This window comes from Cryptotermes secundus, unplaced genomic scaffold, assembly GCF_002891405.2.
Source record: "Cryptotermes secundus unplaced genomic scaffold, Csec_1.0 scaffold122, whole genome shotgun sequence".
NCBI classification, from domain to species: Eukaryota; Metazoa; Arthropoda; class Insecta; order Blattodea; family Kalotermitidae; genus Cryptotermes; species Cryptotermes secundus.
Genome location: NW_019738954.1, coordinates 694103 through 722030, shown reverse-complemented (window position 1 = coordinate 722030; position 27928 = coordinate 694103). Strand labels below are relative to the sequence as shown.

Below are 27928 nucleotides of genomic sequence, written 5' to 3'. Positions count from 1 at the left end.
TACAAGATTTGAAGCTTTTGTTGTGACTGAATGGAAGTCAGTGAAGTCTTCTTAGCTGATCAGCTGCATCAGTATGGAGTGAATTTCCAATATTTTGGAAATTGTTTCTGCAACTACTCATCAGGGACCAATGAGCTGGCTAATGTAACTATTCATTTGCTATATGGGACGGATGGGTGGACGGGTGGACGGACACACACACACAAACTTATAGTTGTTTTAACTTATGATGCCCAGTCTTCTTGTTCAGTAAGAAAATGGCAAACAGTGGGTGGAGTCAGTCACCCATCCTAATCAGTTAGACCTGCTTCTGCTGAAAATGTTCCTGTTTTTTCAATGCCAGATAGGAGGACCAAGTTCTGTGACCTAGCAGTATGTATATATACAACAAAGCTGTGTCACCTATTACATGAGTTCTTGATGATGAAGGCAGAAAAATTTCAAAGCATTGCACATTCAGTCCATAATGACACTGCTCATTCTATGAGAAGACTTCATTAACTTACTAACATCTGTGGTAGTTCTTTATAACCTATTCAGGGCAATGTCAAATTTATAGTGAATTTTAAAATTGATGGTTTATTAAGTTTTTTCACAGTAAATACCGATGCACTGAAGTTTGAAATAATTAGAAAAATTAGTTCTTTGAATACTGCAGTGAATAATAAACCACATACCTTAATATTTGTTATTTTTTTTACAGGCTCCATCAAGTCTGGCTGGACCAAAACCGTTCAGTACACCATCTGCTCCTATAACTAGCTCACCACGCCCTGCTCCTGGTAAGCTAGTCTTAAAAATTCACACCAGTTAGTAGAACATGGTGTTTGTGTTAGCATACTTGAGTTATAAATGAATCTCGAGACCACAGACATATTATGTCATTGCTTTATATTTGGTATTTATATACACTTATGAATAATATATTGCATGATATCTAAATTAATAGTGAATAATTGTGAAAACAGACTATTGACTGAACAGATGTTCAGATATCCTCGGCAGTATTATTTACTTGAGTTTATAAAATGTCTTACTTGATGCATTCTAGAAGAATAAAGTCTCGGAGTTAGATCACTTCTATATCCAATAGGAAAATAATTGTTGGTTCTGAACTGAATATATCATTTCATATATTTTATACATATAACTGATAAAATATTCAGAGCGTGAGTTATAGAGAAGCTAATGCAGACACCACGTTTGCTGTATATATAAAAATGACTTTAAATGCAGTAAATATATTATAAAGACAGAACATTAAGTCATCTATGGTCAAATTTCAGTCTTTTCTTTGTAATACAGCCAGACATTTATTGGAGAAAAATAGAAGGAAAAATATGAAGCGCAGTAACTAAGAACACAATTTACTAGAAAAGGAGATGAACACAAACACATTTGGTCTGATGTATATTTATGTAATCTCATTATTCACATTCACTCTGTAAAAGATTATTTATTTTTTATCTCGGTGTCAAATTTTTTCTCAGAAATCAGCTTTCCCATCTCACTTATTTATTTTCATGTGAAATAAATTTCCCCTCTTAAGAGAGCAGTCAAAATAAATTTAAAATTATTGTCCAGTTGTAAAACTGGTGTAGATGTAAAATTCTGGCAAAAAATATATCCTCCCACCCCCAAATAATATTTTGGTTCTCAGTTTAAAAATGCATGTGCAGGTTTTACAGTTACAATATGCAACAGGCTTCTTTTGTTTGTGAAAATTCTGCATTATCTTTCCATTTTCTTAATGTGGTAATTATTTTGATGGTAACGAAGATTTGGGTTCTGTGCAAATAAAACTAATTTGAAACTCATAACGTATTTGACCACTTCTGATATATGGACATACATATATGATGCCTTTGAGAAATACAGAATCCTACCTTGTGTTGAAAGAGAATCATAAAATATATTGTGGCTGAAAGTTGTAAGAACTACAGTCCTGTTTATAAATTGTTGTTATTGTATTAAGGAAGAGTATAAATATTACTTGCCAAGTTATGAATAAATTGGTATTATTAATGGTTTACATTTTCCATCTAGTACTAGAATATTATTAGTTAGAGTGTGAGGTAAGCATGAATCGGGTGATAAATGTCACAGAATAGACAAAGTATTCTTGGGTGATCAGCCATACCTGTATGAGTGAATTGAATTTCCAACATTTTGGAGACTGACTTGGCCTTCATCATCAGGGATGAGGGTGATGGGTGACACCTATTTCTTTGTTAACTAACACTGACATTGGTTTAAGTAGAGTAAGTAACTCCAACACCCTGCTTTTTCTTCTTCATTAGGTGACAGTATGAATGTGCTCAGTGAACAACTGTCACAACCATAATGTCAGTCTGTGAAGGCAAAGGCAGATACAGCTTATGAAACGTTCAAAATTCACTTGACACTGTCATAGCTGAGCACCCAATAAGTCTTCACTACACTCAGTTAAGATGAGAAATTCACATCATGTATAAAATTGCAGAATAGCTCAATATTGTAAATTTAATTTGATCAAAATTACCAGTCAATTTTTAAGAGAACAGTGTAACTACATGAATGCAAATGCTGTATCGTAGCTTGGATGACTGAACTCAAGGTACTCACAGCAGAGAGACAGTTTCAGTGCTATGGCAGTCTGTGTAGAATTCTTATGAAACTTCTAGTATTACAGACTATGTAGCATTGAATGATGGAATGATAGAGAAATGATGGGAGTGCAGCAGCCATGACATAATTGAGGTACTATCCCGACATTTGCCAAAAGGAATGATGAAAATCACGAAAAACTTCAGTGAGGATAGATGGTGTTTTGGCTGAGATTTGTTCTGAGTACCCCTCAAATGCAAGTCTGGAGCACTGTTGATAGACCAGCATGTTCAATGACACTGTGTCCAAGTGGTTTTATGATAGATATGATACAATCTTTGACTGATCCCCAGTGAAACCACCTCACTTCTCCACCTCTTGGTAATTCGTGTTCTCCATGTTTACATAATTCGAAATTTGTAACTAATGAGAATTATATTTTACAATATCTTTAATAAAATTATGAGAATGATATTTTAAATTTAATCCGGGATGGCAAAATTAATTTTACAGTCTTACCTCACATACTTAAAACCTTCAGACTGAGTGAGTATAATTATGAAAATTAAAGGAGGAAGATCTGAAATGGAGGTTCTTTAAAATTCTTGAAGGCATCAGTTAATATGTTAATAGAAATTTGGCACTATATTTAATGTCTATAATGACATGTAAAAGTGTATATGATATGCTCATTGAATTGTAGAGCAAGGAGTTTAAACAATTATGCTCCTTTGAACATTGGACAGAAAATTTAAAGTCTCATTTAGATTCCATCATATTTGGCATCACTCATAAATACAGCAGGTTTGTTGGAATTGATGCATTGTTAACACATTACGTTGAATTATATTTATAGCTCTTCTTTTATCCAAAGTTCATGCTTCCTTTCAGTTAAATTAAGGAAACATATTGCAAGACATACAGTATATAAAATAGACATATCTACATATAATTTACTAGCATAAATTATATCTGTTTGTTAGTGGCAGTGTAAGCTGATACCTATATTGCATTATACTGAAAGTTAGTTTTCTTTACTAACAGCATGGATATCAACATCATTTCCCAGTCCATTTCTAGTGTTAATACCACAGTCAACTGTGAAATCTTATGATGCTGCTTTTATACAATAAACTTAGGTGTCACAGATAGTCCTAACTTTACTGAAAGAGCACCTGACATCTTTCCACCGAGAATGGGCTCCTGTAAAAACTCACTGCAGTATAGGATGGTGCAGAAGGAGTAACTCTTACCAGACGCCTGCAGCAAATGCAGTGCACTGTCCATACTCTTTGATAAATAACTTCTTTATTAAGATCTTCGCAACACAACCATATCAAGGTCAGTGCCTGGATATAGTTGTGTTGTGACGGTGTCAATAAAGAAGTTATATATTATAACACAACAGGATGCATGAAATGAAAATTATCTTTGATAAATGCCTCTTCATCTTTCTACTGTTAATTTGAAGACCTTGAGATGAATATTTTTAGTTATTTATGTAATATGCTTTATCATATGTGTAATATTTATGAGGAAGTACTGTCATCATGGAAAAAGAAATCAATTTATATATGTGTGTGTGTGTGTGTGCGCGCGTGTATGTATGCATTTTCTGTATGTATCTTTATGTGCTCCTCACTAGCGCCTGAATGGTTGTATGGATTTTGTTCATATTCAGTATTTAATAATTGTCTGTAATAGGTCATGAATATGAACATTTTAGCTCTATGGCATAAGAGCTCTTCAGTTGGGTCCCAACTATAAAATGTTAGTTTTCTAGATAACGTTCTTATGATTTTAATTAAATTTCAGTAATTTGTCGAAACCATCTGCCTGAATGAAATTGCACAGATGATATCTTCAGGAAAGTAACAGTATGCTTGCTAGAGGCCCAGAAGCGAAATGTCATTTTTATCAAGACCACTTTATCAGTTGGATGAATTTCACTGTCGTTCAGTATTCAATAATCAATAGTTATTTACTGAGCAACAGTCTATTTCATATCCACAATGAAAAGTCATGCAAATGTCATGTGCAAATATATGCAATATTTTTGCACTGATTTTTCCTGTTGCTATGGCTGAAGCAGCTTTGCCTTGAATAAGAGTTCAGCTATGAAGAAATCCTTTGAGTCTCAGTTATAGCTCATTCATGGTTGAAGTAGCATAAAATCGACTGTCTTTGATTTCACATTTGCTTAGTTGTCCTCTTCTTCCCACTCCTTCCCTGTACCCATTTTTTTTTACTCCTAACAATCATCGTGTCTTACATTGCCATTGACATTCGCGCATATTGCAAGTGTATGTATTTGAGGACTTGAATTTAATAATTTGATATTTTAAGACATAATTTTTGAGACAGTTTTAATTGTTCAGGTTATTTCTCAACACTGAGGCCAATAACCAACATTAAAGGTAAAAACACTGGCAATAATACATTTTTTTTGGTTTGATGCACCATAAATCACATTCAGAGGTTGGTGCAACAAGTGAATTAATATTGTGTTGCTTCACAAAGGCCTAATGGCACCTCACAAATTGCATTGCCGGTTTCTTTGTGATACAGTCTTCTTGAGCATGACTATAGCTGTCAAATAATATTGGATTGTACAACTTCTGAGAGCTGATTTTGGAATCCTCATATTGCAAAAGAAATATTATTCTTAAAACTTAACATTGTTTTTGTTTATGTTAATTCTGAAATTTAATAATTATTGGTCATGTAAATATATGATTTTTGGAGGGTCTATAAAATAATGTTCATGACAGTATGGAATCCAACTTCTTTAAATGAAAACAGAACTCTTCTATAAATGAATTATGCTTTCAAACACTCTGGCAACCATCTTGTTTAGCTCTTACCCTGTTACCATCACTTGAGAGTAAAGAATCAGTCCATTGGGCACTGCAAGTTAATTATAAAGTAAGAGTTCAACATAGCGAATATAACAGTTTGTAGCAAGAATAGCAGAAGCAATACATATTGCTGTTGAGCATCACTCTTGGTAATTCTCATATACACCTCCAAACATTATGTCTGTATGAAAGATTTATGTCTGGATTAGTAATTCAGTCAATTTATCTTGCCCTGACCTCAGTCAAGCCAACCAGACTCTTGGATAATTATAAGATGGTTCAAATTGGGAGACTTGTAATAAGCTAGGGTATCAAGCAAACAGTATCAGTAGATATTTTTGGATGTCCCTTGAAAATTCCTCTAATTCAAATTTCCTCGTGTTTAGTTTTGTCTGAAAATTTTACTTCCATTAATATTTTTGTGGCTAAGAAACGAGAGAGACAGATTTAGTTAAGGATTAAAAACAGACAGATGAGACAATTAGGGAAAGAGCCTCAGAACATTTTTGGAAGTAAACTAAGGAAGGAGATATGTCCATTCACAGTGTCAGTTTTCTTTGACAAGCCACGGAATATCACACCATCCTAAAAAAATACACAGTGGGGGAAAAAAATTAACTACTTATTCATTTATGTTTTTGCACCACTAAATGTCCTAATTTTTATGGGTTTTTTGGCCGCACGTTGCTTTAAAATGTTTGTATGTGTAAATTCACAGAGATGAAAGTAAAGTAGGTTCAGTCGCCTTCATTTCTGTTCATGTGTACTGTATTGTCGAATGATGGAAGTAATTTATGTTACAAATGGCTCATATAAATTTAATTAAGACGTGATTTACTTTATCCCTTCCTCCTAAACTGGCCATTGTGCACTTTGTAATTGCCCATATATCAAACTTATCATTAGCCTAGCAACAGAGAAGTATTTTAAGCCAAATAAGTAAGTATTCAAATCGTCAAGTATTCATCAAAATAAACTACCACCACATGCCTATGCATAAGTACAAGCAGCACATATAACATGAGAAAATTTCCATTCTCATTTAGTATGAAAATATGTGAACAGATCTGTTAACATTAGGACTATGTTACATTTGGAAAATATATTTAGTACGAACAGTTTCTAATTTGGATTTTAAAAATAATTTAAGTTCTATGTAAGATACTTAAGAATGAAAAAATATTACTAAATTGTCTGTTGCCAAAGAATTGCCTGGGATCATTTTAAGTAACTGAATTTCTTAAATATATTGTATTACTCACTGGTTAGGAAGCTGCATCAGTCATTTCTTGATTATTTGCAATCTGATTTCATAATTATATGAAACTTTTCTTTTGTGAGCTAAAAAGTACAAGAACGATAAATTTTAGATTTGTAAAAATGTTTCATGAGGAAATAGCTTTAAAAGTTTCGGCCCCACCTGATCTGCTTATGTTTATTATCAACTCAGTTAGTAACCAGTTTTATGACGAGAAAGAGTTTTTTTATTTTTGCAACATACTTAATACACAAATAATATAACTCACTTGTAGATAAATGAGAGTTCATTTGCTAATATTTGCGTGAGAAATGTTCACCCACGTAACTTCTTAATTCCTTGTATAATATGAAGTCCTAGTGAAGGATAATGCTTTAAACTATAAAGTACAGAATTTAAAACATAACTTAAATCAATTATTTCTGTATCCTGTTACAGTTTTTCTTTCTTTTCAGCCTTCAAATCTTTCAATCCTATACCCAAACCTTTTACCATTTCTCATTAATTAGGAGGTAGAAAACAAAAGCAGCTCTCAAAAGTTAATAGCTTAATTACTTCCTAATTGCTTAATTAATTGGCCTAATCTCTGTAGTCTGCCATAATGCATCTTGTGCTCTGTTTTGGAGAAAATACATTATGTGGAAATAGGTGACCGAAGAGTGAGGTATATAACCGACAAGCACACAAGAATATCTGCTTGTATGTTGGGCAGATTAGAACGTGCATTCATCATTTAGATCAGCAACCATTGATAATCACCAATGATTGAATGATCAGTATTTGTTCGTATTCTATAAAACACTTGTCTCTAAGTACTTTTTAATTGCAGGATAACAGATAAAACAAAGTGTCTCATTAACAAATATTTGCTACATGAAATGCTACATTGCTTTCCAACATAGTAGTAGTGCATTTTAAATTATGACACTGTAGTCTATTTTAGAAACGTCAGTCATTTTTATGTAGGTTCTAATATTTTATTTTTTACTTTTGGCTTCTACTAATAATGCTGTGCTTATCTGCATAATGTAACTTCCTTTTTCTCTTTCTCTTTTTTATTTTTCTTCCCTAACTTTCCAAAAATTTCTTACTAAAAAAATCCAAATCAACATCTCAATATTAATGTTCAATAATATGTCTGTTTGCTATTAATACTCTCCTTTGTGTCAAAATATTTTTATTTTGCTATGTTTATTAACTATTCCTTTCTGATCAATTGGATATGTCTTTAACACCTTGGGCTCTTGTTCCATTTTGTGTGACTGGTTCTTTTCATATTTGTGTGATTGAAATGCTTTATTTTTACTTTTTTTTTTTTTTTGCTGTTGTTATGCTGGTAACAATGAACTGTAATAATATCTGCTATTAAACTTAGCTTGTAGTAAATTTGTGTGGCCCCCCTCAAGATCAGAAGAAGAAGCATCCTCTCCCACTGCAACTCCTCTGTATATCCCACCAAATCCTCACCATGAAACCAGTATTTCATTAACACAAAGTGGAAGGCCATCTCCCACGGTTCCTCTATCTTCTGTAAAATCTACATCTGCACCAGCTCCTGTCATCACTCCTGCAGCACAAAACCGTGCAGCTGCCTGTCTGTCACCTCTGACATCAGCGCTTACGATTGCCCCAGAACGTCCCTACTCTCCATTATCTGGCTCTGCTCCAGCCCCTGCTGATATACCTCTACCTTCTCAGTCAACTACAAGTGTTCTTACTCAGCAAACTGCTCCTTTCCCACAGCCTTTCTCAGTCTATCTGACGAAGCAACAGACTCCACTGAGAGCAGTCTCAAGTCCAACACCCTTACAGCAAGGGCACTCACAACCACCAGATGAACTACCCCCATTACAACCTGCGTTACAACATTTTCCTTGTGAAGAAAATGCCATTTCAATTGAAGACTCTCAGGCTGAGGACTTAAATGCTGTCCAATATACAGGACTTCATAAGAAGTTCTCTCTATGTTCTCAGGAAGTGTTTGCAATTAATGCAGATAAATCTGCACCAAAATTTGAAACACTTTCAGAGACTCTTCAGACTCAGACCCTGGTGTCCTCCCTGACTCCCGACGCAGTGAAGCGTCCTGAATCTCCAGTTCCAATGGAAGACAGTAAAACTTGTTCTTTTCAAGACCTACCTTTGACCATAGAAGAAGATATCTCAAAAGAGGCTAATCATAATTCTATGCCAGATGAGCAGGCTAAAGCAGTTGCTGCAGAAAGTACAACATTTGAGGCAACCAATCATGTCAGTGAATTGGTTCCTCCTGCTGCTGACAGGAAACTATCTGTACTTTCAGAAAGTCAGTCCAGTGCTCTTCCTGAGAGTGTTCAGTCAACCAAAATTGCAAACATTGAAAGAACAAATATTGAAACAAAAGAGGTTTCGTCTGCATCTCAGTCAGAGTATATTGATGTTACTGAGCAGCCAGTTTCATCTCAGCAGGATTCTTTACAGGTTTCAGAGGCAAAATCTTCCAGTCAACTTACTGCAGATACACAAGAGGCTCAGTCAACCGTAACAGCTTCAGATGGCTCATTTTGTCCTCTCCCCGTTTCAGCAGTTACTTCACAGTCTGAGGTCATTTCAAAATGTGAACAAAATATAAACAGTCAATCACATACTATTCCTTCACAAGCAGTTAGTGGATTTGTACCTGTCTCATGGGAGCAGGAGTATTCTGCGATGCAGTTCCAACAGCAGACACGTCATATTTCCTCTCATCAGTCATCTTCTTTCATCTCAGAAACCATTCAACCACTTCAAATTTTTGCAGATACTCCACCTACCCTACCTTTCCCTTCCCAAGCACAGGATCAGTCAACTACCAGCCTGTCACCTTTGTCATCAGCACTTACAGCTGTCTTGGACCAATCAAACTGTCCCTTGTCAACTGTTACCAAAGCTGTAGCCCCTGTTCCAATGCAGTCTGCACCTACCGCCACTCAAGCTTCTTACCCAGCTGCTGTGAAATGTGTGGCCTCAGGATCATTGCCAGCCAGTGTTCAAGCTGCACATAATCATGAAACTGCATGTCCTTCCCCTCTATTGTCAGCACTTACAGTGGCCCCAGGCCGACCCTATTCTCCGTTATCTTCTGCTACAAAAGTCATGGCACAGTTTCCAGTACAAACAACGCCAGTCAGTACACAGGCAGTCAGACCTGTGGCCCCTGTTCCACTGCCAGCTGGCATCGAAGCTCCATTGGCTAGAGGTGCGGCTTATCCATCTGTTGCAAAAGTAGCTCCATTGCTAACCAGTACTCAGGTTGTAAAACCATCTTCATCAATACCAGCTCCACTGCAAACTAACATACAGGCTCCTTCGAGTTCTGAATGTACTTGCCCTTCACCTTTAACATCAGCACTTACTATTGCCCCTGACCGACCATATTCTCCTTTGTCCATTTCAACAAGAACTCCAGATTGTGTAACACTGCCAAAAACAGCAAAGTTTACTAATGGTCCAGTCCCTGCTTCTGTAGAATTCTCACCAAATGAACAACTGCTGAGAGACGAAACACAGTTTCCCCTTCTTTCTGCACCTTCCCATAAATTTGCAGAAACCTCTAAACCTGAACCTGTATCTATAAAAATTACTCCAAAACAACGGCCTGTGTCATCTGGAGCATTGCCTGTAATTGGGGCTTTTAGACCAATTATACCAGCAACTGAATTTAAACCTATTACTTCTGAAGTAGTATTAGACAAAGAACCACATTCACCTCGACCTCCAGTTTCCTATGAATTGAGCACTGAATGTGCAGCACCTCCTGCTGCCAGACCTAAGACACCAGTACAGAGAATAGCAACTCCTACATCATGTAGCCGCAGTGGAACCCCGATTCAGCAACAAAAGTACACAACAGCAGGTTTGCAGAAACCAGCCATAATTCCAATTTATCAGCAAGAAATGGGCGAATTTCCAGGACAGAGACCCCGATCTGCTACCCCAACTTGTCCCATGACTGTGCCTCGGGCTCTGACTCCTCAGCCTCTGTTCACTAAGACTGAAGTTCCATATGCTCCACAGAAACCTTCAGCATCATTTCAACGTCAGCTTCCTCCACATAAACCATATGCATCCTATCAGCCTGCTGCCCCTGCTGCACCACCTGCAGCTGTACAGCCTGAACCACTGATTCAACAATCTCTCATGCCTTTCCCTAACATCCCTCTTCCAGAAGTCACCGAAACAGAATCTCTGGACATAGCTTCTAGACCTGTCACAATTCCTCAACCCCAGCCATTCTCTGCTCCACAGAACCTACTCCTGGGCCCTTCTCCTCTGTCAACCACACAACCCTTGCCGTTGTGCCCTGTCCCTAAACTTCCTACTCCTGCAGCCCCTCAACCAGTGCCATCAGCTCTTGTTGTTAAGCCATCCCCTCTGTCAGCATCACAGTCTAAACCTGCAGCCCCTAACCCTTCTATCAGTACCACAATGCCAGTAGTCCCGAAAATTGTTCCTGTTTTGGCCACTCAGCCAGTTTCTATAGCTAGTACCCCTTCAGCTCCAAGTTCTTCATCAGTCCCAAATGCAGGTGGTGGCGGTATTGGTGTACCTGGTGGGGTCCAGAAGGGTGCAAGCATTGCTGGTTCAACAGCCCCTCATAGGGGAAGGGGAGTGCTGACCCAACAGAGCTCAATTGCAGGGGGCAGGATCCCCTTATGTGCTCACTGCAGTTCACAAATCAGGTATTCAGTTGGAAATCAAACATTGCCTGTTTGCCTGTTAGTATTATGACAGTGACTGCTGGCTGCACTTCATGTTTGATTTGTGTTCAGATTGTTCTGAACAGAAGCACTGGATGCCAAAATATCAAAATATGGGTAGTCGTCGTAAATAAAATGTGTAATTAGACTCTTTCTTTTTTTGTGTAATTTAAAGTTTGGTGTGTTATCTGGATATTACAGGAACTCTCATTTTATAATGTTTTAGTAGATACTTTGCTTCTGCTTTAATAAAGCATGGCTGTAATTACATCACAAGGAAATAAATCATGACAACATATTTATCTCCAAGCAAATAGGAAACAGGATATGTATTATCCTTCTACCTATATATTGCCATTACATAAGTTTTGGTTACCACAATAATGAATGATCTAGTGTTAATGTAGTGCATGAATGTACGGTATGCATTAGGTCACGAATAAATAAATGGTTTTTCATTTCAGTACATCTTTTCTGTTCCACGAGAATTGATATTTTGGTGTGGATATGTGACATGTAATATACTACATAAAGAAGATAGTTTATGGTAGATTATTTACACATGTTACGTATTAATGAAATATGACATTGAATGTCATCCTTGATGCATCATACAATAAATGCAGTCCATAAAAATAATATGGAAGAAGGCAGGGGAAGTTAATGTTACAACAGCTTATATAACAAATGATAAAACTTCCTGATGAATTCTCAGTGGGGGCCGTGCCATAGTCAAGCGGTTAGTTGCTGGCTTCCCACTGCTGCGGCCCGGGTTCAAACCCGGGTCTGGTCAAGTGGGATTTGTGGTGGACAAAGTGGCCCTGGGGCAGGTTTTCTCCAAGTACTTCGGTTTCCCCTGCCAATTTTCATTCCACCAAATTCTCCATCAAAATAATCACCCATGGCAGGCTACAATCAGTGGCCGTCATGCCGAGTTTGCCTTAATTTTATATGCCCATAAGTTACATCAAGCTTTAAAAAATTGTATTTCTTTGAGGCTGTAGTTTATTCCAAATAAGTTGTTATCAGCTAAGTTAGTGAGAATTTTTGGTTGAATTTTGTTGCTAATGATGTTATATTAGTTTCAGAATTAGGTCTCCGCAACTCACATAAGTATGACTGTTTTCATTAGTAAGTCCATCTCTAAAATTGGATTTCACATATTTCATTGCAGGAAATAAACTTTCATAATACAAATATTATGTATCTTGACATCCATCATCCTGTTTTTATCTAAAATGTCCTATTTTTATTTGAAAAAACAATGTTTTGTAGACTGGATTCTGTTTCCGTTGTCAGGTAAAACCTACTCAGTTGGTCCCAATCAGTAGAGCTAGTCCCTGTCTCTGGACCTTCACAAGTTTCACAAGTTCATGCAGATACAAAAAATTAACAGTGCCACTGAATCCGCCCCAGAATACAGACTGCTGCTAGCAGTGTGTTCCAAACTCCTGCTAATCAATTTTCAACATTCACGTGTGTTTCAAGTGTAGGCCTTGCCAAATGTTTATATTTCATTTCTACAATATACTTTCTTAGTTCAACAAACTTCTCACACCAAACTGAGCTAAGATGAAATTCAAGTATATGTATGTGTGTGTGTGTGTGTTTGTGTTTGTGCGCGTGTGTGCGTGCATGCGCGCGCGCACGCACACACATATATATAAACACAGTGAGCTTCAAGTTTTCTGGTTGTGCAGTGGCAAGTTACTTCAGAATGGTTACTGTTGACACAAAATGCCTGTAGCCAAAAAATATTGAGGAAGATGCTTCATATACTTCAGTAATTATATCTGAGAAAGGTTTCAATTACTACATCTCTAGGTCCCCAAAATTTTATGATCATTCACTTGAGGAAAATGCTTTAATGTTCAGGTGATGTTGATATAATTTGAGCACCTTTAAAAGGCTGTAATGATTCTGACTGTGACATCAGTTGGCTTCCCTGAACAGTGTAGTTTCATACTTACCTCATTCAAAGGGACACACCAGCAAACTACCATATGTTGAATTAACCTCTTTCAGACAATTTAAATTATCATTTATTTAAAGTCTATGAAGCAATGAAGGTGACAATTTAGTGACAGTTTTCATTATAACTTCCATGTGATCAAGCCTTTTTAGCACACAGTGCTTCTCCAGGAACAGTGTCATGAAAAATACAATCAAATGACAGACATGTTTTGTGGGTAATGTTACACATCCAACTTCTTTGCCAGGAGTGCTAGAAATACCAAAGGTAGTAACAGAAACTAATTTTCAAATATCTGTTTGAACCTCAGAATACATGTTCACATTAACAGTACAGATCTCTAGTTCATTTGCTGTTCCATTCAAAATAGCCAATTTGGAAAGTTTCTCAGAGGCTTCTCTTGCTGTTACAAACATGCAGAAATTTAAATAAAAGTTTGATTTGTTTTCTTTCTGGTCCGTCACACTAACAATTACAAATATAAATCACTCCGTCCAATGTGACCTGTAAGTTTTTTACTACATGAAAACTTTAAATAAAACTATTCCAGGGTAACTCCTAAATATTTCATGCAGTTGATATGATATTTCAGTTTGAAAATTCATATCTCCCCCATGTGTAAGGATGTAAATCCATCTGTCATTGTTATGGAACTTCCTAATTTCTTGTCTTTTACATAAGTGTAGTAAATAATGCTCTTCTTATGATATTATTAGTGTATGTTTTCTTTAAATAATTGGTAATTATGATATATTTCATTGTGATATAATTTATTATGATGTTTTAAATGGGTGATGGATTTTATGGTGATTTCACCATTTCTTGTTTTCATAGCCTTGCTTGTTGCCTGCTTTGTAGAATGTTGAACAGAATATTTCATGCTGTGCATGACATTTTTCATTTACTGTGGAGTGTGTCATTATTGACTGCATGCAAGGTAGCATATACAGTAGTTGTAAGTATGACTGTCATTTTGAACATTTAGAATTATGGCTTATCATTCGGCTTAGCACTGATTTTTTTATTTTATTTTATATAACAGAGAAGTGAACAACATCCTTTTCTGTTTCTTGAAATATCAGTCCTTAGGCTTAGTTTAATGGTAATGATTATCTTACCAAATAAACAAGGGATTCCAGCTAGAACTCTTAAAAGTACTCGTATATTTTCATACATCACATATTTTAATCATACCTTATGAATATATAGGCGATATTCAGTAAATAACATCTGAGGATGTGTTACACTCATGTTTACTTCAACATATCCTGTAAATATCCTGTAGAACAAAGAATAATCAACAAACCCTCAATTTCTCCACATTGTCATCAGAGTAGTTGAGACATTTGCCCTATTGATACACAACCTGCTGAATTCCAGCAGAGAAGAAATTAGGGTTCAGTCATTGCTTCGTTCAGATTTGTTCCTTCAATTTCCACAGCGTTGTGCCATAGTTTTATGCATTCACTGTTGCCACATGGTTCAAGGAGCTAGCATAGGAGCAGGCCCTATGCATCCCAGAATGCCATCAGTGTAACTTGTCTGCAGACTGCTTGGAATATTTTACCCATCCACCATCCATCTGAACCTTGCATCTTGTGACTGCTCTTTCCCTGGACCATTGAAGAAGCATTCTGAAGGGAAATACTTCTTGCATGATGAAATGAAAATCGAGGTATAGTGGTGGGTGCAAACACTGAGGCCTCACATTTTCCATAGGAATCAAAGGTAATGTATCACTGGGACAGATATCTCCATTGAGCTGGCAGTTACATGGACAGATATAGTGCCTTCATCTTATTCTTTTTTTTTTTTTGGACATCTATGTCGAAGTAATAAATATGATTGTAACACATCCTCTGATGATATTTATTGAAGAGCCTACATATACTGTCATATTTTCCTGTTATATACTCTGACTGAAAAAGAACATGAATGGTGACGACAGCATAATAATGATGATAACAGTAGCGGTGATGATGACATTGACGACGACAATAATTCAGTTCAATTCTTTATTTATTTATGTGCTGAGCTCAGTAGCCAGTGGCCAATTACAGAGTCAGTCTAATAATGATAGCTTTTAAACTTATTAATTACAAACCTATAATATGTACTTATACACATGAATACATACTTCAAGGTTGAATTGCATGCTGTTGTAATCCTTGACATTATTTTATCATTTATTATTCACCATCAATTACAACGCATTGAGGCTGACATTGTAGATGTCGAAATGTGTCATCTAAGCAGCCAATCAAAATGTCTTTAATTGATAGTATATGAAGAATGATAATAAATAACATATGAATATCGTACAGTTAATTTGTGTGCTACTGAAATTAGATGTGTGCTAATTTGTGTTGTTAAGAAATCATTTTTTAAATGAACAGTACAGTCTAACAAACCTTATTCTTATAAGATATGGTTAGTTGCGCACGCAGGATTCAGCATTATAAAATTCTTGATGCAAGGTATAACTGACTTTTCAGAAATAATATATGTATAAAGGTATATAGTGATAATTTAAATTTACACAAACAGGTTGCAACATCATAAAGATAATTTTTACTTATGTTCAGAATAGGAAAATTTAATTTTAGAACATTTAGTTTGCTTTCATAACTTACAAAACATATATTACTTTGTTTTATGGGTCATCAATCAGCAGGGACATATTAATTGTGTTTTTAGCTGAGTAATAATAGTCTTCAATCATGTAGATTTGAAACATTCTGGCAACATTGTCACTTTGGCGTCTCCCTTTAGACACTATCTGTTCATTTTGTGTGCAGTTGTACCAAGTTATATCAATACATAAGTTTGTATTGTGTGTTATACTAATCCTGTCTAGTGTTGAACTGGCATGATGATTGAGTTTTGTGTGTTAACTTGTTCTTGTGCATTTAATGTTAACAGAAGCTTTAGTGCAGACAATCAGAGAATCAATTGAGAATGATGTTTATCCCATGTGCATCAAGTGCGACAAACAAATTAGAAGGTAAATTTATTCATAATGTGGAACATATAATTAAGAAGTGTAATATAATCATTAGGGTTACTGCAACAGAGTAAATTTGGTAAAGACTTCAGCACTTATAGCGTGTAGATATCAAGATTTCTCTTTTTCCAATTTCGCCTTGTAAGTTATGAGATGACAAATTTAAGAGATGTGAAATGAAAACGGAATTGTGATTGGAAAACATGAAAGGAAGAGACCACTTGGGAGACGTGTGCAGGTGGGAGGATAATATTTGAATTGAATCTTAAATAAATAGAATATGTGGGTGTGGAATGAAGTCATCAGAACAGTTCTAGTGACAGGCTGTTATGAACATAGTAATTGATCATTGGATTCAGTGAAGGGTGGCTAAGTGGGTATTTGATTTCTCAAGGAGAACTTATCTCCATGGAATGAGTAGTTAGTTAGGTTTCTTTAATTTTACTTTATTTTAGTGATATTTTATGATACTGATCTCTTCATTGACAAACTCATATTTGTGAGTCTACTGCCTAATGTTCTCTTTCCATCAGAGTCCTGATAGTTAGGTATAATGCCAAAAGCAGAGAATAGAGATGACACAGTATCATTCTACTTGTATGATGTAAAAACCTATGTAGTATAAGGGACATTAATGGTATAGTGCATGGCTGCAATTTTTAACTCATTGAAGTCTATTAAGAGAACATTATGATAACTTACTGAACTTATGTAGCCGTGATGGAAGACCAGATGAGCTGCCGTGACCCACCAAGACGTAAGAAGTAACCCTTAACAAGGCATGTTGCATAACTTTCATTGGTGTTTGTTGGAAAATTTTGTGTTTAACAATAAGGCAGTGTTTGTGCATCCCTGTATTCTTCATGCTAATGGAAAGAAAGGAAGTCGTGTTCTTCGTTGACTCTGGCACTTGTGTAATGTATAGTGGAGCTGTCTTAACTGATTTCACCCCACATGATTAGTTATATAAATTTGTGTAATATTAAATCCTAAAGAAAATGATCAAAGTGTTGAGGAAATTTACTGTGTTATATCAGAGTAGTTAAACATTCTTCTGGCCTCATGATTCATTGTAGTATGAGTTTGAAAATGTATTATTATTTTTAGTTTTAAACTTATATCTATTTGTGCTCTGACATGAAAACATTTTGAATTTTTTATGGAATAAAAATAATATACTATAATATAATATAATTATTAAGAAAATATGTAACAATTCTTCTAGAGTCAGGAAATAGAAATAATGATTTTACAACATTTTTTACCAACATGTCAGGCCTGACTATGGTGACAGCAGTTTCATCTGAAATGCCCACAACTTTCTACCAGACTACATTATGCCAAATCCCAGTCGCCTTCATATTGACCATCTTGAAACATATAGTCTCACAGAATTAGCCTGTTGAATTCAAGAGTTTGCTAAGTGGGAAAATGTTATATTAGTTTCCATGATGAACTGTGAGGCACAGATACTTTGATATATGTTTTCTTAGACAAATTTTTTGGTTTAAGATGGAACAGTCTCCTCCGTTCCTGCCTCATGTTCTGACATAAATTATTTATGACCAGCAGCAGTGTTGTGAACAGTAAGCTGATCTGCAGTAATTTAAATGGTCTATTTCAGAGGCCCATTCATCACTGCACTGGGCAAGAACTGGTGCCCAGACCATTTTGTATGTGTGAATGCCCAATGCCGTCGCCCACTGGCAGACATTGGCTTTGTAGAGGAGAAGGGAGAACTATATTGTGAATATTGTTTTGAGAAGTACTTGGCTCCCACGTGTGATAAATGCAGCACCAAGGTCAAAGGAGTAAGTTAATACTGACTTTCTCATCATGTGTTACCTGTATGTCAACTCTTCCATATGTTAAATCACAGTAAACTGGACAGAAATATTTTTATGGAATGTACTTACAAAAATGAAGCATTTTATTTCATACACTCTGATAAATTGTTTAATTGAAACAGAATAATGGATAGGCCGAATTTTTGAACTAATATTTACACAAATTTATTGGAATATATTCCTGAAAAGGAATTCTTCTATTTCGTATAAATAAAGGAAGTGTTATCAGGGTTTAAATGCCAGTTTATAGAGAAATGCTGGAATAAAAATACAGTGTTTGATATGATACATATTCTAGTATAATTCATTTCTGTCAACTGGATTGATAGTGTACTTATTCATTTATTTATGGTTTATTTAATGATACTGTCAGTAGCTTAAACAGTATAAGCATTTGAAGAAATTCGTCTTCTGGGTTTTGGCGCCGTGTATTCTTCGTTTGGGCCGACTTTTCGGAGGAACGTATCGCCTCCATCTTCAGAGCAGGTGAATGGCCACCGTGAAAATCTCAAAACTTACAAAGTATAAGCATTTGATGGTAATGAATAATGAATGGAGAGGGTGGGGGAGGAAGTGATAATGGCCTAAGTTGAGGTACTATCCCGGCATTTGCCTGGAGGGAATGATGACAGAGTCTGAGTGAGAATATCCAGTGTCTGAGCTGATATTTTAACCTGGGAACCCCAAATATGAAACAGGAGTGCTGTGTACTCAAATAATGTACATTGCAGTACAGCTGCACATCTTTGGAAACATGGGATTTTTAAATAGTATGTTGACATAATACTTCAGGATAAGGTTACTTTTAAACATGAACTTACATTTTATCTACTTATTACTGGTTTTAAAATAGGGTATAAATTGTTTTTGCAGGATTGCTTGAATGCTATTGGCAAGCACTTTCATCCAGAATGCTTCCTGTGTGCTTATTGTGGCAAGCTGTTTGGAAACAACCCATTCTTCCTGGAAGATGGATTGCCTTACTGTGAGGCAGGTGGGTTCAGTGTCTTTCATTCTTCATTTGTTACATAAATAAGGCAGCTGAGACAAATTATGTGACACTGTGAAACTTAGTCTTAATTCCCTTAATTATTTACAATTAGAAGTTAGACTATCACTGACTGTTGTATGCCTCTTTAAGATATGCAGATTTTATGTTTCAGTGGGTGCCTGTTTAGCTAGTTGGCTTATATATATATATATATGTATATACAGTACATTATCATGTGAGTTGCCCCTTGAATTGTATGATTGAGGAATATGGTTTCTTACTCCGTGCGAAAGCGGCCTCCGTAGTCTAGGGGTAACGTTCCAACCTCATGACTCAAGGTACGCGGGTTCAAACCCGGCGGAGGTCATCGAATTTTTAAGGGCGGAAAAATTCAGGGAACAAGTCCTCCAGGAGGGACTTTAAGCCGTGGGTCCCGTGTCGTAGCTTTACGGCACGTAAAAGAACATCATGTCCCAAGGGGACCACTGAGCGAAATTCAGGACATTTCCCGCCCAACAGTAGTCTCTAACGCCTCTGGTAGATGGGGGAAGCATCAAGAGATACCGCTGAGCCAGTAGAGGCCGAACTCGCTGGCTGAGTCGGGACTGATGGCACACATCAGTATCGGTAGGGTATAGAGACTGGTAGAATATCACAGGGGGACGTACAATAGATCACTGGTCGTGGTGCATGGGGAACCCCACCCCTCCAATAATAATAATAATAATACTCCGAGCGAAGAATATAAATTTGTAATGTCTGAAAACAAAAGCGCCGGAGAAAACATTAGACCTAAGAGAAATTAAATAATTGTAAAGAACCTTATTTTACATAAAGAGGAATTTTATAATTCATGTTGTAGTATTACTAAGGTAATGTAATGAAGAAAATTGTGATGGGCTGGACAGCTTAATTTAATGTGGGTGGGGTAAGCATATATTAATGAGAGCTGATATGAAATATTTTATTCAAGTAATTAAGTTTCATTTACTTCAATTCAGTTTAAGGGCCACTTGGCATTGTGAATACATTTTTGGGCATATCTTGCAAAGTATTCACCTAAGAAATATGCCTGGATTAAAGAACTTTAGGTATTCATAACACATATGTCATATACACGTTATACCTGTATCTTGTATAGCAGTGGCACAGATTAGTTCAGTAAAAATACCTGTTAAGTGTGAAAGTTTAAAACAGTTGACTAGCTTGCTTGTTTGCCTTTGAATGAATGAATGTCCATTCTGTTTACAATGGACAACTTTGTATTTCACATTTACGTGTATGGCAGACATACATCACGTGTTAGTACCACTCAAGTGTGTACTTCCATAACCTTGTCCAACATACAGTATATCCTTTGTATTTGTATTTATTGTAAGTTCAAGAGATCCAAAGATGGATATGGAACATGTCATAAAATAATATAGAGCATAGAATACTCACATAGTTATTACACAAGTAGACAGTACCGTGAGTATAACAATAATAAAAGTTATCTATTTAGATAATTTTATATTTTAGCGTCCTGTTGTACTGATTCATGTCCATGATGTGTATTTTTGCTAACTGTCTTACAGTGCACACAATTTCACCTTTCCCTTCACTTTTACACTACATGTTTCGGCACTAATGTGCCATCTTCAGGTGTGTCTCTATCAAATATCTATTTAGATATTCATCTACAGTATAAAACGTATGAGTGTTCAAAAAATGCCTTAATACAATCTTAAACTTTTTAAAATTATTAGATGTATTCTTGGTCTCTATGGGAAATTTATTAAATATTTTTATACCCACATAATGAACTCCTTTTTGATAAATAGGTAAATTAGCTTTAGGTAAATACAAGTGTAGTCTTTGTTTAGTATTAATAGTATGAGAATCAATATTTGATGGAAAAAGAACTTTATTTTGCAATACAAATACTAACAATATACTGTATATTGTGATGCAAATGATAAAACATTTAACTCTTTAAATATGTTTCTACATGAAACTATATTGCCATTCCCCAACATTGCTCTGATATCCTTTTTTTTTTAGAAGAAAATAGTAGAACTATGAGATGAGTTTCCTCAAAAGATGATACCATATCCCATTAAGGAATGAAAAAAGGAATAATAGATTACCTTTAGAGCTGAAATAGACATAATATTTCATATTTCTAATTACATAACAAGCCTTACTTAATTTTTTTTACAAGTGAATGAGTATGATTCTTCCATATAAAGGCACTATCAACTATAACTCCCAAGAATTTAGTACTGAGGGTACTGTTGATGAATTTATTATTGTGATTTATTGTAAAAGTATCTGACATTGTCTTAGTTTTAAATTGAATACAGTGTGTCTTGTTGAAGTTTAAAGATAATTTATTAGCTCTAAACCATCCATTCAAGATTTCAGTTCTTATAATATCCATACCAGACAAGGTTCGGATTTACATCATTGAACTTATTAATTAACTAAAGTCTAAAAAGGTGTCTACTCTTCTGGGATTATGATATTTAATAATTTACCACAGAATCTTAAGAACATGACAAATGACGTTAATAAGTTTAAACATGCCTTAAAAAATATCTCCATATTGGCTCCTTTTACTCATTGCGGGAATATCTAGATTGGAGAATAATGGAAAACCTTGCTTCTTACAAATAATTTATAATCTTATTGCTGATCTGATACGGTTTTTGTGTGGTTGATGTAATCTTTGTCTTGATTTTTATGCATTTTTCGTTTTGATAAGCATGATTTATATGTGTTGTTTACCTGTAAAACTGCCTGTATATGTTTTCTACTGATAGTATTGCGATATGACCAGTCCTGTATCAATATATTTTGATTTATGGAAAAATAAAATGAGAGAAAGAAAGATAATTAGTCATAAGTGTGTAAATTTGTAATGTATTTAATTCAGTTAATTTAGGCAATTTAAATGAAATTGTATTAATTTTAAGTTTTATAGTAATGTTATTTTTTAATTATATTTATTAATTAAAATTGTATTAAGTTTTTTATTTTATTATTTTTGTTAATTTACTAATGTATGTGATTTTAATTATGTAAGTCATGTAATTATATGTATCTGGACACGTCTATTATCAAAGGGACTATTTCCACATCCTAGGCTTTTTACCTGTATGGATATATGGAAAATAAAGGAAGTGAATGAGCGACTAAGAATATTCCTGTCAAGATCATTTATATATTAGAATATGAAAATAAGATGCTAGTATCATCAGCTAATATTATAGGTGTAGAAAATTTATTTAATATTTTAAGCAAGTCATTTATATATAAGAGAAACAACAAAGGTCCTAATACAGACCCTTGCAGCACTCCCTGTCTAACAATAAGCCAATCTGAGAATACTGTATTCACATCACTTTTATGTATTACTGTTCTAATATATCTGTTACTTAAATAAGATTCATAAAGTGCGTGATTGTTCTCAGTAATACCATAAAATTTAAGTTTGGACAAGATATCATGATCTACAGTCAAAGGAGTTCTCCAGATGGTATCCTTTAATGGTATGCTTGGTTATTTTCAGATTGGAATGAGCTATTCACAACTAAATGCTTTGCTTGTGGTTTCCCTATTGAGGCTGGAGATCGCTGGGTAGAGGCTCTCAGCAACAATTATCATAGCCAATGCTTCAATTGTACTGTAAGTTACCGATTGTATTCTCAAATAATGATGAGGTTATGTTGAATATTCTCCATTGTTTGAGGCATATCTGATATTACCAAATAAGTTACAAAATGAGGAGTAAAGTCTCCTGGATTGTACACCATGTATTTCAGAAGTCTGACATTTCAGAGGAACATATTTTCTTCACCCTTTATTGTCAAGGATAAGCCGAACAAGAAACCAGAAGCAGGAAATTTTTAATTTTTATTTTTATTATGCGTTTTCCTTTTGACAAATCTGATGTTAGGTGTGTACATATATATAGCTGTAATTGTACTTATGTAGATTGTCCAGTGATTGAGGTTAGCCCTTTCTAATGGACCCAAGATAGTAGGTGTCTCCCACCCCCTCACCTGGGGATGGAAACAAATCCAGTCTCTGAAATGTTGTGTTCTTTAGAATACCAGACGATGGACAGAGTAAAAGAAGCAGTAATGATGAGTGTCATACACTATCATCAGAACCCTATGGAATCTACAGATCCAACATGATTGTGATATTTTAGTAGTTGTTTTGTGCTGCACATATGCTTATCCTTTACTTCTTGACCCTAATCTGATCCTTCGTTCCCTTTCCACTTCACAACATTATAAACAGTAAGTTGTGACATAATATGGCAGTGAAAAAAATCCATAGAAATTTATCTTTCTTCCTGTAAATAGTTTAATTTGTTAATCAGCTTCCATGACCACGAACGTGATATTTTTTTTACAGGAATTCATTCTCATATATGTTAACCAAACCTTAAAAAAACTTAATTTACTTTTTTATTCAATTCCTTATATTTCAAGTTCCACAAACTTTTCTCTAGCTTACAAATTTTCACACCCTGTTACTCCATTTTCCTTTTGATCCTGTTTGTAACTTAAATAGATATAAAGGCTGTAAGTGTGGTAATCATATGGGTTTTATTTGTGCAGAATTGCAAGAGGAACTTAGAAGGCCAAAGCTTTTATGCTAAAGGAGGACGACCTTTCTGCAAGGCCCATGCTCGTTAGGAGTGCAACACTAGTAATCCAGTGAGTCACTTTTACCATGATGACTGTAGTGTGTGCTACTGGCAGTGATTATTTATGAATTCTATGCATAAAAAGTCTTTTATTTTTTGCTTCCATTATTGAACTTAACCAGAAATAAATCAGTATGTTTCTATCCATCCAGATTTTTCAGTTTCAGTCATTAGAGAGACTGTTAATTTGAATGTTTATAAGACCAAATACCTGAAGTTGGAGATCCCTAATTGTGGTTTCAGCATAGGTTATCTAGAGAGAAAGTGTTAGAATTTATATATAATAACGTATTTACCCATAGCACTGCCAAGTACTTTAGCCCTCTTGTCTCTAACTTTCAGTATCTCAGTTTGCCGTGTATAACCCCCCACATAAACCATACTCCTGTCCTTGCGTGCCAGTATATGCCTTCCAGAAATAGTGTTTAATAATATTAGAATGTAACATAATGTATGATACTCACAATTTATAAAATTGTGTTAAAGAAGAAAAAGAATCAGATATTTATATTCAGAAATGTATTATATTAAATTCTGTGGCTGACAGTGCCTTCATTAAATTCAACATACCAAGAAGCAGTAGCTGTCCAGTAGTGGTGCAATGGGACTGAAGTAGGATCAGTGCTATGTCCATAAAAATCAGTGACCTATGAAATGTGAACTTTAATTTTAAACTTGTTATTTACTACCGTATGGTTTTTCTTGAATGACAGGAAGCTAACCATTTCAACAACAGTACTACTGAGATAACTTACTGTTAATATGAACAACATTATAACACCCATGGAAATTCTTGCTTTATGAAGTTGTCACTGTGAGTCAATATGTACTTGTGTAGACATGCTAAGAAAATTATACAGAACTCAAATAACTGTTTATCTCTCTGTGGACTCCACATTTTTTTTTTCCAGAAGGTTTGTAGAAGTGACCATTGTTACAATTGTCAATTACAATTGTCAATGAACTGGGAAGAACAATGTGACATCTTTTTATCTTAGTATTGGGGTACATGCCTAGAAGGACATAAGAAAATGACAAACTCTCGGTAACTATAAATTTTGCGTATGATCTGATCTAAGAGCAAAGCAAGTAGACACTTTACATATTAAGATGAATCTTTCAGGTGAAACCTTTAATCGATATCGTAAATCATAGTCATTGTGTAATATAGATAACATAATATGTTAAATAATTGTCAGATAACATGGGGTGCTTGTAAATGTTAATAGCAGAATTCTCCCCCCTTCTGTTTTGTTGTTTTATTATTTTTTTTATTCCAGTTAACACAAATTCTTTAAATTTCCAAGCACAGCTTCTTGCAGATAGGTTCTCTTCTGCAGTGGTACCATAGCTCACAATGTTTATGTACTAAGCTTTGGAAAAATTTTATAAATACACATTTCTATAGACACGGATTGTTAGTTGTTGAGCAGTCTTCCATATCTTAAGATGTATTAATTGTTTTAAATGTGTACCACGGATGGTAATCACAATCAGTAAATGTAACATAATGAAATATTATAGATCCCTCTTGTTTTGAAATAGCCTCATGTTGTAATTTTTCTGCTTCTTATTACTCTAACAATGAAGATACTAGAATATATTATTCAGGATGTACTGATTCATTTCGTGATTATTTTACAGACATTTTAATTCCTTTATCTAGAATTGGGTTTAATATGAACTTAGTATATCTTAAAAGATAAATTAGTCCTAAACTATTAATAATGTTGTAAATGTTACCATGATCCTCCTCTAATTTGATCATTGTTGCAATGCTTGCCCAATGTGTTTATGTTTAATTTCTTGCAATCCAATTGCACTGTTACTATAGTGTACTTAAAAGTTGTTTTGTTCATGATTGAAAATTTGAAAGTTTTTCTGAAGATACATTTTAACGTATGCAGTATGCCCCCTCATTATGTTCTGGAAAATATGTTTGTATTGTGAAATCCCGTATCACCAAATCTTTCCATGTCCTCCCATGCTGGACTCCCAAGTTGAGATGGACTCTTACTTAAATGTTTTTGACTCACAGCTATAATAAACAACACTTCTTTGCCCATTAGAAGAAACAGTAGGTAGGTACTTGCCCTGTAAGTTGATGGCCTGATGGCCTTTCCCCAGACATCTTAAATAAGGGTAACACATTGCAGAGCCAGAAATAAGGCGAAAATAACAGTATGCTACGAACCACCCCCCTCTGTCATTGACACATGCACACATGTGATCTGGATTTCATAAGAATCATTTCTGGGAGGATGACTGAATTTATTTGTGTTTTGCTTTTAAAATAATACAAAATTTCGCCACATTTACCTAAGGGTGAATTTATGGCCTGTGTCCAAAATTTTATGGTCTTTTTATGATATCCATAATCTGAACATCTGTAACATTGGGGTGTACTGTATCTGTAAATACAAAAAATGATATATACCTTCAGTATACTTCAGTACATATATGCACTGAACTATTGACAAGGTAATAAGAATTGTGACTGAAAGATGTTGAAGTTGTGTGCTACTGTTATTATATATTTATTGTAATGTCTGATGTAAATGAATAAATGAAACTTTGCAAAAAATGATGAAAGATTTAAGTGACATTCTCTATGCAACATCCTCTTTTCAGGTTTTTAAAGGTACCAGTGAATTGTATCTTAGATGAGACATATTTTGTTTTCTTTGATGTAAATGGAAATGAAGATGTAGTAGACATACAGTATCTTCTGTGCTGCAGATTATTGGCATACAGCAGAATATAATTTAACTGACTCTACTAATCTGCATTTAAGTTTACAGTATTAGTTGCAGCTTTGCTGAAAAACTTTTAGAATAAATTAAAAGTATTTTATAAAATTACACTTTTTGTGTATCTATATCTTCAGTTTAATGTAAACATTAAACTTTTAAAAGATTTTATTTCGACTATATATTACAAATTATTATTTGTCCCTTCCTCTGATTTAAAACTACTACATCTCTAATTTGATGTATATGTTCAAACAACTTGTCATCTGTATGCTTTCTGTCCAGAAACGAATGCACCACCTCTGTAAGTTCTCTGTTTCAAACAAGAGCATAATGTATAATACAAGATTGCTTTATCAAACACCGCTTTTGCAATAAGAGAAACTTCATATAAAGGGCAAGTACTTACTGTTATTTTTTCTTATGCCCACAGCATATACCGTGCTTCTTTAAACCATAAGTTATGTATAATACATGATTAGTAGCTAGAATAGAAATCAATTATAAATAAATTAAGTGCTTTTGCATCTGTGAATAAAGATGTTTGTACTCGGATGTGAAAAAAAGTGAGGAAAGGGGGATTGATAGTATTGTGTGATTTTGATGCTTGCAGAGACAACCAGGTAAAAGTATAACAACAAATGTTTATTGCACTTAGAATGAGTATTACAGACTAGAGGGAGTGTGTCCAGATAATACCAGTGGAGACACCCTTTGTAGTGGGCTAGTCTTGGCTAGTGATGATGATGATATTGGAGGCTCTGGAAAGGACCATTTGTCTGAGGGTTTCTTGCAGTGAACTAGCAAGCTCAGTGTGCTTGCTTGTAGCAGCCCGATGTTTGCGAGCCAGCAGGATACCAGCAAGGCTCGGGCTGTAAGCAGCATGACTGGTTGGCTGGCAGGCCTGTGGAGCACTGGCGGTCACTGGCAGAGTCTACTGCAATGATCTCTGAATGCAAGCATAGCCATGATTGCCACGAGTGATGTGACTGATGCTAGCATGTCGGAGGCCATCATCTTTATACTCTTGCCACTAGGTGGCATGCTTACAAATAGATGTTGGAGCTGCTGTGGCGATTGGGTAGCGCCTGTGTGGCAGTACAAACAGCCAGGTTGTAAGCTGTAGCATATAAATATCGACTGCTTTCGGTATACTGTGGGAGGTTCCCACAGTATCTTTCTAGGTTCCTTTTTAAAATCAAAACAGTGTTGAATTTCATATGTGGAAGTCACAGCATGGTT

General features: G+C 35.1%; 1 protein-coding gene across 9 annotated transcripts in view; it reads left to right on the top strand.

The window, feature by feature from the left end:
* Nucleotides 1-26535, top strand: part of LOC111871362 (PDZ and LIM domain protein Zasp) — a 162408-nt gene extending 135873 nt beyond the window's left edge. For 4 of the 9 annotated variants that reach the window (XM_023864422.1, XM_023864430.2, XM_023864428.2 and 1 more), the window contains 7 exons: nucleotides 704-782; nucleotides 4965-5003; nucleotides 11237-11402; nucleotides 18021-18207; nucleotides 19117-19237; nucleotides 22788-22903; nucleotides 23848-26523. In XM_023864422.1, the coding sequence (XP_023720190.1) occupies nucleotides 704-782; nucleotides 4965-5003; nucleotides 11237-11402; nucleotides 18021-18207; nucleotides 19117-19237; nucleotides 22788-22903; nucleotides 23848-23925 (786 nt within the window). In that variant the 3' untranslated portion in view covers nucleotides 23926-26523. Of the gene's footprint in view, nucleotides 1-703; nucleotides 783-4964; nucleotides 5004-7213; nucleotides 11403-16314; nucleotides 16397-18020; nucleotides 18208-19116; nucleotides 19238-22787; nucleotides 22904-23847 lie in introns of those variants that run through there. The other 5 variants (XM_023864426.1, XM_023864423.1, XM_023864429.1 and 2 more) reach the window with 5 other exon arrangements.
* The last annotated feature ends 1393 nt before the right edge of the window (nucleotides 26536-27928 follow it).